The sequence below is a fragment of the Sinohyriopsis cumingii genome, chromosome 3 (genome assembly GCF_028554795.1).
Source record: "Sinohyriopsis cumingii isolate HCF-2022 chromosome 3, ASM2855479v2, whole genome shotgun sequence".
NCBI lineage: Eukaryota > Metazoa > Mollusca > Bivalvia > Unionida > Unionidae > Sinohyriopsis > Sinohyriopsis cumingii.
The window spans coordinates 150,492,736-150,506,607 of NC_142963.1; the positions used below are offsets into that span (position 1 = coordinate 150,492,736).

Below are 13,872 nucleotides of genomic sequence, written 5' to 3' on the forward strand. Positions count from 1 at the left end.
TCGCCATACATTCGAGGCACCCATAAGTGCCACCGCTATCAGCGCAATCAAACTTTGGATATAACCCCTACACTGAGGATCTCAGAGGACATGTTCGTATGTTAAGAGTAATAAAATAATTCCAAACGTTTCACGACTTGCTACGTTCAATCTAACTAATGTTTTTATTGTAATTTATCAAAGTAAAATTCTTCATAAAAAGATGCGTTAACGCGTTTTGCAAAACATAAAATAGCCCGTGGTGAACACTGAATGTTAAGTACCTTGAGTTGCACTCCGCATTCCAAGCAGGGAACCAGATTAGTTGTCATGCTTTTCGATTTCGGAGGTAAATAAATTTTGCAGGTAGTCCGCAATTTTATAACATAACTGATTGGTTGTCTGAAGCTTGAAGACGAAGGATGATACATTTTTAGCGGTCTCAATGGCGTAGGAAGTGTGATGCAGTTGTCAGCGAAGGCAATTTGAAAACTTAATACCATTTTTGAGACGCATTAAAATAAGGCAGTCCAAATAACTTCTTTCCATACAATTTGAGGACATATGAATATAAATAATTTGTTGGCTCTCTTAATCTTCTCTCGATTGGCTCTTGAACATAATTAGGTCATATTGGGGCTCCATTAGGGTACGTGGTTGTAGTCAGATGTGCTTAATAACCAAAAATAATTTTAAAAAATGTTGATAAATTAATTAACGCAGATGACAAATGGGACAAATAACTGAACGAGTTGCAAAAGAAAGTGAATGTTAAAGTGCCACATACATACACACAAAATGGACTAATGGGATAAAATGAATCGTAACTCCAGATGAGAACTTGAGTGTAACCATAGTCTTTAACGAATGTTTACTGTGAGGGTTATTATGAGGTTTGTGAAATATAAAATTGATTAAACTATTTAGGTAATTTAGTTAACTATGAAACAAATTCTTGTAATTGAACAGAGAAACAAACTTTTTAAGGTGGAGATGGGCAGGACCGGTCTTACAGCAAGACGGATGCTTTTGGACCCGCGCTCCAATGACACAAATATTAGGTATATTACATTAGCTCCACCGGAGAGGCCCCGCTGCCATCGTGGAACCTTGGGCCTCGCAAGCTAAAGATTCGAACCTAGATTTGGGTAAAATTGGCAATGTTTTTTTTATTTTTTTTATTTTTTTAAGTGAAATCCAGTGTGTTCTGAATGCATCTCGTTGGTCGTGGTTGTATGCATCCATATTGACAACACGAGTCAATAGTACACATTCATTGTTTGATAGCTTTAAACACAACTATTCTTAAATCATGAAAGCACCCATAGAAAGAAACAAAATGTAAATTTTGAAAAATAACTCACTATTTAAAATATATTTTAATTGGTAATGATCCAGTTTGTGTCCACACCATTTGTTATTTATTTTATTTTCAAGATGGCTATCGTAGCAGCCGTCTTAGGGAGTTGATCAGCAGTTTTTTCGTTTTGGTGTCAACTGTTCATTACAAGAAGCCTTTAAATTAAACACCCCATGTCGCTATGAATATCTGTTCAAAAGTAGCGATCACATGATCTGCAAGATGGCTGTAATGGCGGCTACATCGGATATCATATCAGCATCATATTTATTTCGGACCAGTTGGTATAGCCATCTGGTCAGAATATTTTTTCCTTCAAGATAGCCATCAGCGTAGACCATGTTGGTTGTCAGACCATTATGAGATAAACTAGGCATCATAAGTAGTCTTATAGTGAAAACTCAATAATATCAGTTATCAGTAATAAGATTTAAAGATGGCGACCTTGTCGGATGTCAGACTGGTTCCGTAATCATTTCGGCTGAACAAGACCTTGCAAGAACTCATTAAGTGAAATCCTCATGTCGATAAAATTAAACATGCAAGAGAGGTAGTGATAACAAGATTTTCAAGATATTCGAGGTCAGATTAGCACCATTTTCATTCAAGAGCCCACTAGACGCCATATAAAGTCTTTTAGTGAAAAGCCTATGTAAATAAAAAAGAATCGGAGTAGCAATAACAAGGTTTTCTAAATGGCCACCGTAGACACCATGTTGGAGATCAGATTGGCACTGGAGACCAGTTTGATGCAATTATGTTTTTGGTACTTGACAAAAATTATTGTCCTTTTTTGTGTCACACTGATCCTTACCTTTGATCCACGCTCATAGATTGTCTTCCTTGCGCTATGTACAAGTCGTCTTTGAAATTTGGTGAGCGTATATTAGCAAGAAATCAAGCTACCACACAGAAACTTTGACCTTAGACCTGTTGAACTCATTTTATTTTCCTTATCTGAAGCATAATCCATCCATCTTTAGTCAAGGCACGCTATTGTGAGGAAACGAAAGTATGTATGTATGTATGTATGTATGTTAAGCTGCACCTAAGCAGGAAATTGGCTGTGCAATGCTAATTAAAAATCAAGTTCTAAAAATTTAAAAAAAAAGAATTTCTCCAAAACGTTGGGAAGATAAACCTTTCCAAATAAATGCAAAAAGGTGATGTTAAAATTCTGCTAAATGTATCCAGAAAAATAAAAAGTAAAAGCACATAAAATTGTCAGACAAACTGATGAACCAATTGACAGCGTGATTCGCTCCACTTCACGGCAGGTATATCTTAACCGCAAGACTTGTTTTGTATTTTTAGTTGGACAGGCCCTATTTTCACCAATATGTCGTACAGTTTAAGTATGAACTTTAGCCATTTGATTGGTTTAAGTAAGTCAGACATAAATATCATCCAATCATCTAGCTGAAACTTGACTTCATCAAAGTTCAGATTTATTTGTGTGACTTTTATTAAGATTTTTAATGCAAATTTAACAAATTTAGTCACATCGCTAAGATGTCTGCAATGTGGCAGTTTATAGTGATGTCTAGCACTGGGGCATCATGCCGCAGGCATGTAGCATCATGTCCCACCCAGTCACATTATCCTGACACTAGGTCGACCAGTCCTGGCACTAACATTTCTTAATGCTGAGTGCCAAGCAAGGCAGCTGCAAGTACCATTTCTATAAGCCATTGGTATGTCTCAGCAGGGGTTTGAATTTGCGACCTCCCGCATCCGAGTTGGATGTTCTAACCACTCTTAAGCCACCGGAGTGGTTTAAGTTCAGATTTATGTTTGTTGGTGAAATGAACTGTATGATCAACATAATCTGTGAAGAATTTAACTAAGCTAAGTTTATGATATGCTAAAATGGATTCAGAATGATCATGTATAGATGAAAAGTAGAAAACAATATGCCCCCCATCTGCTATTGCATAGGGGTGGGGATTAGTTGGGGGGAGGGGCAAAAAATGAAAACAAGAAAATAGTGTTAATTTCATAAATTTATTTTATCTAGCACAATTTAATGTGAAATAAATAGTACAATTGCCAAGTCTACTTGACTAAAGAAAACACAATATACAGCAAGACACATTTTATGTGTCAAGTAAAGAATACAACAATTTCATGAAATCTAACTTGTACATTTCTACTTTCAAGCAATCAACACTACAGGCATCAAGCAACTATTCTCAGCTATTAGACACAAGTCATTTAATTGGCTGTATACTGCTTGCAGTAGTATATGATGCGATCTCTAACACAATATGGAAAAGCTTTCAAAAAGGAATGACAACACCTACATAATAAATAAAGACATATAACATATTGGCCAGAGTTAAAAATAATTAAGAAAACAATGGAATATGATTCATATTAATGAAATACCAAATGCCAAAGTATAATTAAAAAATTGCAAACTGTGCCAATTTTTTTTCTTGCCTTCAATGATGTCTAAAATGATTGCTTCTTTTCATTTAAAAGCAAAAAAATGTTTGTACAAAATGGAGATAAATGTAAATTCAGAAATGCAATTGAACTTAAAATGGTACATTACTTTCATCCCAGTTTTCAGTAAAGATACATATATCTTTACAAATTTACCCCAGTTCTTTAAAAAGACTATAAAGAGATACGTCCATTTCAAGTATAACCAACAAGTTTTCTGAAAATAATAAAAAAGATAACCAAAAACAACAATTCCAGAGCTCAGGAATTTTAAGCAGGTAAATGAATGTACCAGATTTACGCATAATGCCCAGCTGAAAATTACCCAAAGACTTGAAATAATTATAAATTTGGATAAGAATATCCACATCCATTATCGTCTGCTATATCTTATACTTTTAACTGAAATTTACATTTCTGTTCCTGCTCTAAAAGACTGAACTCTTGTGTTGTCAAGGTAATCAATTTTAATTTCTCAAAGCATCTTGTTCTGAACACTGGAAGAGTATAATACGTTTACCTTTTGACACGGCTGAAATGCACTACAGTAAAACACACAACACCATGGACTCAGATCTACTATTTCATAATGGGTTGGTAGATCAGAGTATGTGTTATTTTGATTGAAATGTTAAGAAGAACATCAAGCATAGACCCTGATATTCCAGTCACCAGTTTGTATTGTTTTGATTGAAATAGTACAAAGTACATCAGGAATAGACCCTGATATCCAAGTCCACAGTGTCACTAAATTTATCAAACTGCTTCTCAAATTGAAATTTTGCATTATCAAGTTTCTCATGCTTCTAATCATGTCGGGATTTTCCTCATAGGTAGAGATAGTAGAAATGATGGAAAATAACTCTAAAATTGACAAAATTGAATATGAAGAAACTTGTTTATTCATGAGATATTATATGATAAATTCCTAGAATTTGAGAAAATCATGTTTTCCCCACACATAACTCTTTTCAGAAGAATTACAGAGGTTATGACTTTATTTGAATTGATCACAACTGCAGAATGTTCATTAAAAAATTAATTTTTTTCGACACAGTAGTAAGACAGATCTTTCAAAATCTCAATTTCTCAATTTAAGGACAAAATTTGAGATGTTTAGTTAAATAGTTAACTGAGGCCAGGCAGAATGTCTGACCGCAGAGTTGGGTTTGCAATGTTCCCAGTTACAGGTGTTTTACACAAGAGAAAATGGTGTGTGTGAGTGTGTGTGTGTGTGTGTATATATATATATATATATATATATATATATATATATATATATATATATCTACTCTTTCACATGGGTATGTGTTACCTAAACAAACCAGCTCAGCTTGGGTTGGCTGCCTTGGTGTGTCCTTGGGAAAGGCACTTAGCTTCCAATTCCCTAGCATGATATAGCAAATAATTTGTTAACGGTGCAGTTCAAACCGAACATAAAAAAAAAAACAAATCTCACTTAGGTGCTTAATATGGGTAAGACATGGCAGGTGAATAAATTAGGTAGATGTATTTAAGCACCCAAATATACATATTAAATGCATATATATACATGTACAAAACAAGAAATTTGTCCATACCAAATAAATGCCCTTGCAAATAAATAAATAATATATATATATATATATATATATATATATATATATATATATATATATATATATATATATATATATATATATATATGATGCAGATGAAGAGCAAAGTTCTAAGTTTAATAGGGTGTAGTAACTCTTGAAAAACTGCTTCAAAACAAATGAAAATAGATCTTAACCTACCAACTGGTGTCCATAATGGAAACCCTCATACCATTTGGTTTTAATCAACAAAGTTTACAAGTTATTGAGTAGAAACAAAACTGGCAATAGATAGGAAGTAATATGACAGACGGACATGGGTAACACTAATGGCTATTGATAGGAAGTAATGTGACAGATGGATATAGTTAACACTACTGGCAATGGATAGGATGTGACAGACGGACATGGGTAACACTAATGGCTATTGATAGGAAGTAATGTGACAGATGGATATAGTTAACACTACTGGCAATGGATAGGATGTGACAGATGGACATGGGTAACACTAATGGCTATTGATAGGAAGTAATGTGACAGATGGATATAGTTAACACTACTGGCAATGGATAGGATTTGACAGATGGACATGGGTACCACTAATGGCCTCATTGACAGTTATGGTGGGAACATAAAACCCAGAGTTTCTCATGGGTGTTTGCACTGATTCTTCAAATTGCATTGTTAAGGACTAGAATGACACTTGTCTTATATCTTTGAATGTCATCTGTTTAATTGATTAATATAGTTCCTAATATAATGCAAAATCATGTTTAATTTTGGCTTCATTTTATATTTCACTCATTCAAGCACTGATTTGATTGGCCCCTTTAATCAGCCAATTTAATCATTGAGCCCATTTAATATGAAAGTTTCACTCAAATTGGACCTTTTTCTTTCATGATGAACAGAAGGTGCATTGGCTTGGTGGTTAGCATGACAGACACATTACTGAAAAGATCTGGGTTTGAATCCTACTATTGGATCAGCCTGGATTGTCTACCATGGTGTGTCCTTCGGCAATGTATTTGACTCCAACTGCTTTAGTACTAAATAACCAATGTTGCTTTGGTCTAAGATGCCAAATCAGCAACAACAACAACAGCATAGTGTTGTACACACATTCTCCAGATACATCTCAAAGAAATATCTCCTTCCTTCTGTGTTTTTTTATCATGACGATCAGTTCTTTCATTTTGCTGTTAATAAACACATTTAACTGATAGCACAATTTCTAGATACTGAAGATGACAAATAATGTGCACGATAATTTGACCCAGAATAAATTAACCCCTCTGGTACAACAATGCTCTGCATCTTTATTAGTGTATCTACTGGTATTCCTTTAACCCCTCTGGTACAACAATGCTCTGCATCTTTATTAGTGTATCTACTGGTATTCCTTTAAAATTGGCATTTTTCTTTTAGGGTGGTGGTTGAGGTAAAGATGGTGGGATTTTTCAGAAACCAAAACATTATTTACGGTGAAAACATTTGAAAATTAAATTGAATAATGTCAAAATTTATTTATTTAAAACTGTATATGTTGCACAAGAAAGATTATACACAGGTGCCTTACATTGCTGCATGAGAATTCGAGCCAGAACTTTTGTACTAAGTTAAAATAATTATGCAATGATTGGTCAGAAGCTGATTGGAATCTGTTCCTGCATGGATGATTGACAGATGCTACCTGCAGACAAGGAATCAATTAAACAGACAGACAGAAAGATGTAACCAAGACAGAGTTTTACTTTCTGCATACTGCTCAACAAAGGAATATAGAGCACGATCACATAAGTTAAGCTGTTTGAATATGTGCAGCATTTTTCAATGACAACTGCACTCAAACATCAACATTGCACATGTGAAATGAGTATAGTTTTATCTTTATACTGTTTTTCCAAAACAACATTTTTAGCGTATTATGGGGCTGGGCTGGGTTGGGGGAATAATTTTATAATGTACGAATACTGATCATAAAATAGACTGCCAAAGTTTTATATGTTTTCTAGTTTACAAAACAAACATCCCAAGATCTCTTCAGTTCAAGCTCTTTCCTTGTGCTTGGAGAAGAACCTGAAATACTGTAAATAATGTGTATGATCCCAATAGTGAATCAATATGATCAGACTGGGTTCACACTTAATTTATACACTAAATATCTATCAAGATATCCTATATCCATCAGACTGGTTTCATAATGAGTACACTTTGGACTCATCCTCTGTACAAATGAGTGAATGACTTTGGATCATCAAGTTTCAATTTATACAATGTTCCTTTAAATAAATAAAATGGTAATGGAAAAATAAATATACTGAACTGAGATCTATTAAGTGATGATGCTGGTATTGGAATGGATCTGTACAAAATATTACTTATCCACTTTCAAAAACTAGTTTTATTAATTTTGAAACCTGATGGAAATACATGTTACTACACATCTCAGATGATCTGCAATTGTTACTGAGCCTAGCTAGTTGCAATTCATACTGAGCCTAGCCGTTTCTCCAAGATGGTTCTGTCCTTATGTTCTTGAACAATTAACAATCAATAAAAACAGCATTCACAATAAACAAGCTGAATATTACATCATAAATTTGCAGAAAGTGGACTATTTTACTTGTCATGATTTTAAATCAAATAAACAAGTTTGATAATGGGTTTAACGCATGACTGTAAATGCTATTTGCTACCCAATGACAATGACAAATGTTACATTACTGTGTGACACTGGAAATGTATTACATCCTGTTACAATGCAAGGACAAGTAAACATTACGTAATTAAATACTATCTTGCACAATATCGTATTGTATACCAAAACCACATCATTACTCATTTTAAGGTGTAATGATGGTGATGATTTCTGACTAGACTGGTTCCTTCTAATTTCACACCCTTTTGCTTATTTCCAAAGCTTTTTGGTACAAGTCCTGCTTCTCTCTAATATCAAATTTACTATCATTTGGTGTTTTGGAAGCATATGGTCCTTGGTCAAAGTCCATTGAATTTTGTGACCTATTGCTCTCAAGTCCATCATGGTGACTCCGTGAATCAAGTTCATTTGGGCTGTACCTTAACTCTTCTGAGCTATCATATGAAAAATTGAGGATATCAGCTGAAGAGTTGGAGCCAAGGCTACAGACACTGAGTCTCTTCTCAGTCTCTTCGCTCTGGTTACGACTTTTTAGAATTCCTTTCCGTTTTTGAACAATAGTCACATTGTCACAGTCACATTGCTGGCTTTTAGTGACACCACAGTCAGGATTGTGACAGGCTTTGTCCAGGATAAAGTTAAAAGCACCTGAGATAAGAGTGCTTTTGTCCTTTGAAGGATTGGAACTTTGGTGATCTGGAGAATCAATGGCTGAATCAACTTCACACTGACTCAACATTTCTAGGGACTTTGATTTTTCTGGGGTCAAATCGGGACTTTTACGGGAAATATCTGCCAGTGAACAACCACTGTCTCCACTACTAAATTTTCCTTTACGTTTCAGAATACCCCTTATTGGCTTCCTTTCTGAATCAAACACTTTTTTGGTATCTGCCATAAACACACTGTCCTCAGCATTCATCTGTGAGGAGACTGGCTGAGCATTTGTAGCACCACTGACACAAAAGCTTTCTGTGTTACAGGATTGAAATGGATTTAAATTTTCTTTAACTATCTTGCTAGTTTCCCTTGGGTCTACTATTTTTGGCTTCTTGAGAATCCCTTTCAAGGGCTGTGCAGGCTTTGGTTGCAGTGACATCTCCATCTCTCCTTCGCTTTCGGAGGATGATGATGACATGGTCTGGTTTTGACAACGAGACACTGGTTTCAGCACTTGCAAGTTGGGATATGGTCTCATGTCAGGGGTCTGCTTGTAACCCATGTTGACCCACCAGTGATTTAGGATGTCTTCCATTGCAGCTCTTTTCATTGGATTTACAGTCAACAGATGTCGGATAAGACCTGCTGCTTCTGAAGAAAGGAAAAAAACAAACTGGTCAAACATTATCCACTACTGCTGTTAGAATTCATAGTGCAAGTTAATCAGTGAGATAGTGGAGCACATGAATAGATGCTTGTATGTATTTCTAAGGTTAAGAACCATATCAAAACATTAGTCATAACTTTAATTATCTTCATCATTGCACATGAAATTGTGATTATTGACATTATCGTCACCATTATTACCACAACCATCTTTCTACATAATGAGTATGGTTCATAACTTTCATAAATTACCCTACCCACATCTTTAATGAAACTGTACTAACCTTTGTAAATGTCTTTAAGTTTCAATGCCTTGTACAGAACAAGGAGTATCATTACAGTAAGTCTGGTAAAACATTACTGACCAGTGTTTTTAATATTGTCTCTTATCGCATGTGCAATGCCAACATTACATATTGCAAACTGACTCCAATAGATTGGGGAATATGCTGTTTGTTAGAAATCTAGTCTGGTGACATCGGAGCCAAATGCCTATTGAAAAGTTCAAATCTGTATGCCCCATCAAGTGGGGCTTTGCCAACCTATATTTCACAACCAAGGATACATGGAAATGTGTAAATTTCAGAAGTTGTTAGCAAAATTATGTGGCTTTATGTCTGGTAGTTATGTAGCTCAGTGTCTGCTAATTATGTATCTCTGTGTCTGGTAATAACATGTCTTTCTATCTGATAATAATGTACCTTTGTGTCTGGTAATTATGTAGCTCTGTGTCTGGCAATTATGTAGCTTTATGTCTGGTAATAACATGTCTTTATGTCTGATAATAATGTATCCTTTTGTCTGGTAATTATGTAGCTCTGTGTTTGGTAATTATGTATCTTTGTGTCGGGTAATTGTTTATCTTCATCTGGCAATTATGTATCTTTATGTCTGGTAATAACACGTCTTTATGTCTGATGATAACGTATCTTTGTGTCTGGTAATTATTTATCTTTACTTCTGGTAATTAATATCTGTCACTTCACTCATATATTGTCTGTTAGACAATTTCTGTCCATACCACTGTTGTCTCAGACATCAGAACTGTTATTCAATTGGGGACCACAACAGTATCTTGTATATATCACATAATGGACTAAACATGTGATTTCTCAATTACAAATTAGCAGGCAAGGAGATAAATAGGTGAGCCGTTGACCTCTGCAAGTCACACATTTCCCCAAAAAAGGTAGAATTTGAAATTTCATTATGCAATTGTCTCTGATATCACCTATTGGCTGAATGACATCAGAGACTTGGACAACTACAAATCTTGTGCAAAATGAATAGCACCAACCCTGATCTGACAGAATATTATTAGATGGTAGATTTGGATTAACAATCTCTAAGTCAATGTACATGACAAATAAATTAACAAAGTACAAGGGACATCATTTTCAAACTGGGTCTTTTTATAGAATGTACTTTATCCAGATAAGTGACTGGTTTTGGGGGAATTTGGTTTATTACCAGTTACAATGGGAGTCACTGTACTGTCACTGTGTTATCAGGTATCTATCTCAGGTGTAAGTGGATACTTATATATAACTATTCAATTAACAATATTTTTCTATTTCATTAAAACATTGATTTTTATTGTCAGCATTAATAAAAGTGGGTTTTTTAATGTAAAAAAATTACCATGTTTATCATCAAACATCCATCTTACCATAGACAGTCATCATTTTACTTAACTACTGAGAGCTTTGAAACAGGACCTAACTACGAGACAACCTGCCGATATTTTGTTGTGCTGCTTTCTTTTCAATGAAACTTCACACTAAATCCATAAATCAAGTAGCTGACTTTACAACACAACATCATCTGATTATAAAAACAGGTTTCACAACAACATACCTGACGGCTTTGCAGGCTCATAATAGTCGCCACTGGTGATCTGCTTGCGCAAAATTCTGAAGTCTTTCCCATCAAAGGGCATTGATCCATAGGCCAGAGTATAAAGAACCACACCCAGGCTCCAACAATCCACCTGTGAACAAATAATGATAATGAATACATGTACATATTTTGATACAGGAGACTGGGTACCATGGAATTCTAAGGTACAATTAACATTATACTAATTTTATATACGTTTCACATGTTTGTGTTTCATATTTTGTTAACAGACAGGGTGAATACCACAAGATCTTAAATTATCTGGTTTTGTAAATGGCTTTTGCAAATATCAAACTTGTTTAAGCTAAAATGGTACTCAAATTTTACATGGCTCTGCTATTTTCTTCAGTGAGCAGTTACACTTTATTTTAAAAAGCAAATGAAAATTAAGTGATTTACAAATAAACTTCTATAGAATATAAATACAAAATACAAAAATCTGTACAATTCACACTTTTTATTGGAGTACTATAAAGGCGAGTACTATCTGATACAAAGCTCTATCATGAAGCTTAACATAACAAATGTGTTTAACATACTCCCATTTTCAAAAGAGCATAGATCTCAATCTGTCACCTGATGATGCACTGACGGATTAAGTGTATGGCATTTGTTCGAGATGTCAAGATAACAACATGGACTCTCATTAATCAGTCCATCAGGCAAGGAGGGTGCCACGGCAGTTCAAATTTTTGAGCACTGGATTAGTAACCGATGGTTAAGAGTTCAATACTTTCATATGCCAGACCTGGCTGTCTCCGAGTATCCTTGGAAAAGTCATTTAGTTTCCATTTCCTTGCTATGATATAACCAACAATGTAGTAGAAGGGCCATTAAAATGAACCAATCAACTGATAAGCAAAGGGGAAGATCTTGCTCCATAGACCTGTGTAGTAGGGTTTGTGTTACAGACAGGTAAATAAAACCCCATTTGTGTTACAAACAGGTAAATAAAACCCAGTTTGTGTTACAGCATGGTAAATAAAACCCAGTTTGTGTTAGAGAGAGGTAAATAAAACCCTATTTGTGTTACAGCATGGTAAATAAAACCCCATCTGTGTTGGATAAATAAAACCCAGTTTGTTACAGACAGGTAAACAAAACCCTGTTTGTGTTACAGAAAGGAAAATAAAACCTCACTTGTGTTACAGAGAGGTAAATAAAACCCCATTTGTGTTACAGACATGTAACTTAAACCCTGTTTGTATTACAGACAGAAAAATAAAACCCAGAGGAAGACAAGATACAAATATTCAGATTAGAAGATCTTTTCCAGAGAGTATTCATTGATAACTGTTTTACCGAATAAAAAAGAAATACTAATTTAGGGCATTGTCATCTACCTTTTACTTTCCTGCTGCTATCTTGTGACAAGGTATGGCAGAATCTTTTGTATAATAAATACAGGATTCTTGTATAGAGCCCACCATTGCAAAAATGAATGCACTATAAATACCTTTTAGTAAATCACACTGTCATTAGTTTAAGACCTGAGGACACCATGCCGAGAACTGTTAAATCATGTCACCAAAACTTGTGTTTTCCAACACCTCTTAATAATAAGGGCTGATAACATGTTAAATCATGTCACCAAAACCTGTGTTTTCCAACACCTCTTAATAATAAGGGCTGATAACATGTTAAATCATGTCACCAAAACTTGTGTTTTCCAACACCTCTTAATAATAAGGGCTGATAACATGTTAAATCATGTCACCAAAACCTGTGTTTTCCAACACCTCTTAATAATAAGGGCTGATAACATGGTCTGTTTACAAATGGGGCTGACATGCAGTACTTGATATTTGGTTCTGAACAAGCTTGAGAAAAACACTCCAGTATGGAAAAAGCATTTTCAAACTGAAAAGAGCTCTTTGCCGGATCTCATTTGACACTCTGAGATAATTCACTATTACAACTTCTACTGTTTATGCATGCTTTCCAGTAGAATTCAGTTAACGTAATCCTTTTGGAATTGATATTAACTTTTCTGGACACAAACAGCTTGATATCGATTATGATAAACCTCACTGGAATCCCATTCGACAAAAAAAGGATTAACTGAAATCCCATTGATATTGCACTATAATATAAAAAAGTAACACAACTGATAATACTGTTATAAAAAGTAAAACTTGCTCAAATAGACACAAAAACCTGATTGAAATAGGCACTTCATTTCTGTGCAGGTAAGGTTTTAGCTGAAACCACAAACATTTTGGATCTAATTTTACAACAAGGATTATATCAATACCTAATGTGACTTTCAGAACCAAGGGATTTAAGTTGCTTCATCAAAAGATTAGTTTGTCTTTGTTACGAATAACAAACTTGCTTGGATCTGCAGATATTTAGGTCATGACCTCTGTAGGTTTATCAACTGTGCATGTTGTTTAAAAAAGAAAAGTAATTTCCTTCCAGCAGGTGAGAAGTGATTCAATCAGATAAGTTTGAGAGTGTTTTGTTATGTGAACTAAGGAACCACAATTGGTTTTGCAATAAAATTACATTTGTCAAGCCCCAATGAAAGTGTTTCACTTTAGTACAAAACTAAGGACTTTTGTGTTAATTACTGGCATGTTGTAAAAGAAAAAAGACAGAGAGGTGTAGTAAAAGAATAG

At 34.7% G+C, this 13,872-nt stretch overlaps 1 protein-coding gene across 1 annotated transcript in view; it reads right to left on the bottom strand.

The window, feature by feature from the left end:
• Positions 1 to 3,329: 3,329 nt before the first annotated feature.
• LOC149804146 (uncharacterized) overlaps positions 3,330 to 13,872 on the bottom strand; it is a 68,308-nt gene continuing 57,765 nt past the window's right edge. Inside the window, exons 6-7 of the mRNA XM_089954113.1 lie at positions 11,210 to 11,342; positions 3,330 to 9,337 (exon numbers count right to left, since the gene is read on the bottom strand). Coding sequence (XP_089810239.1) covers positions 8,262 to 9,337; positions 11,210 to 11,342 — 1,209 coding nt within the window. The 3' untranslated portion in view covers positions 3,330 to 8,261. The remainder of the gene's footprint in view (positions 9,338 to 11,209; positions 11,343 to 13,872) is intronic.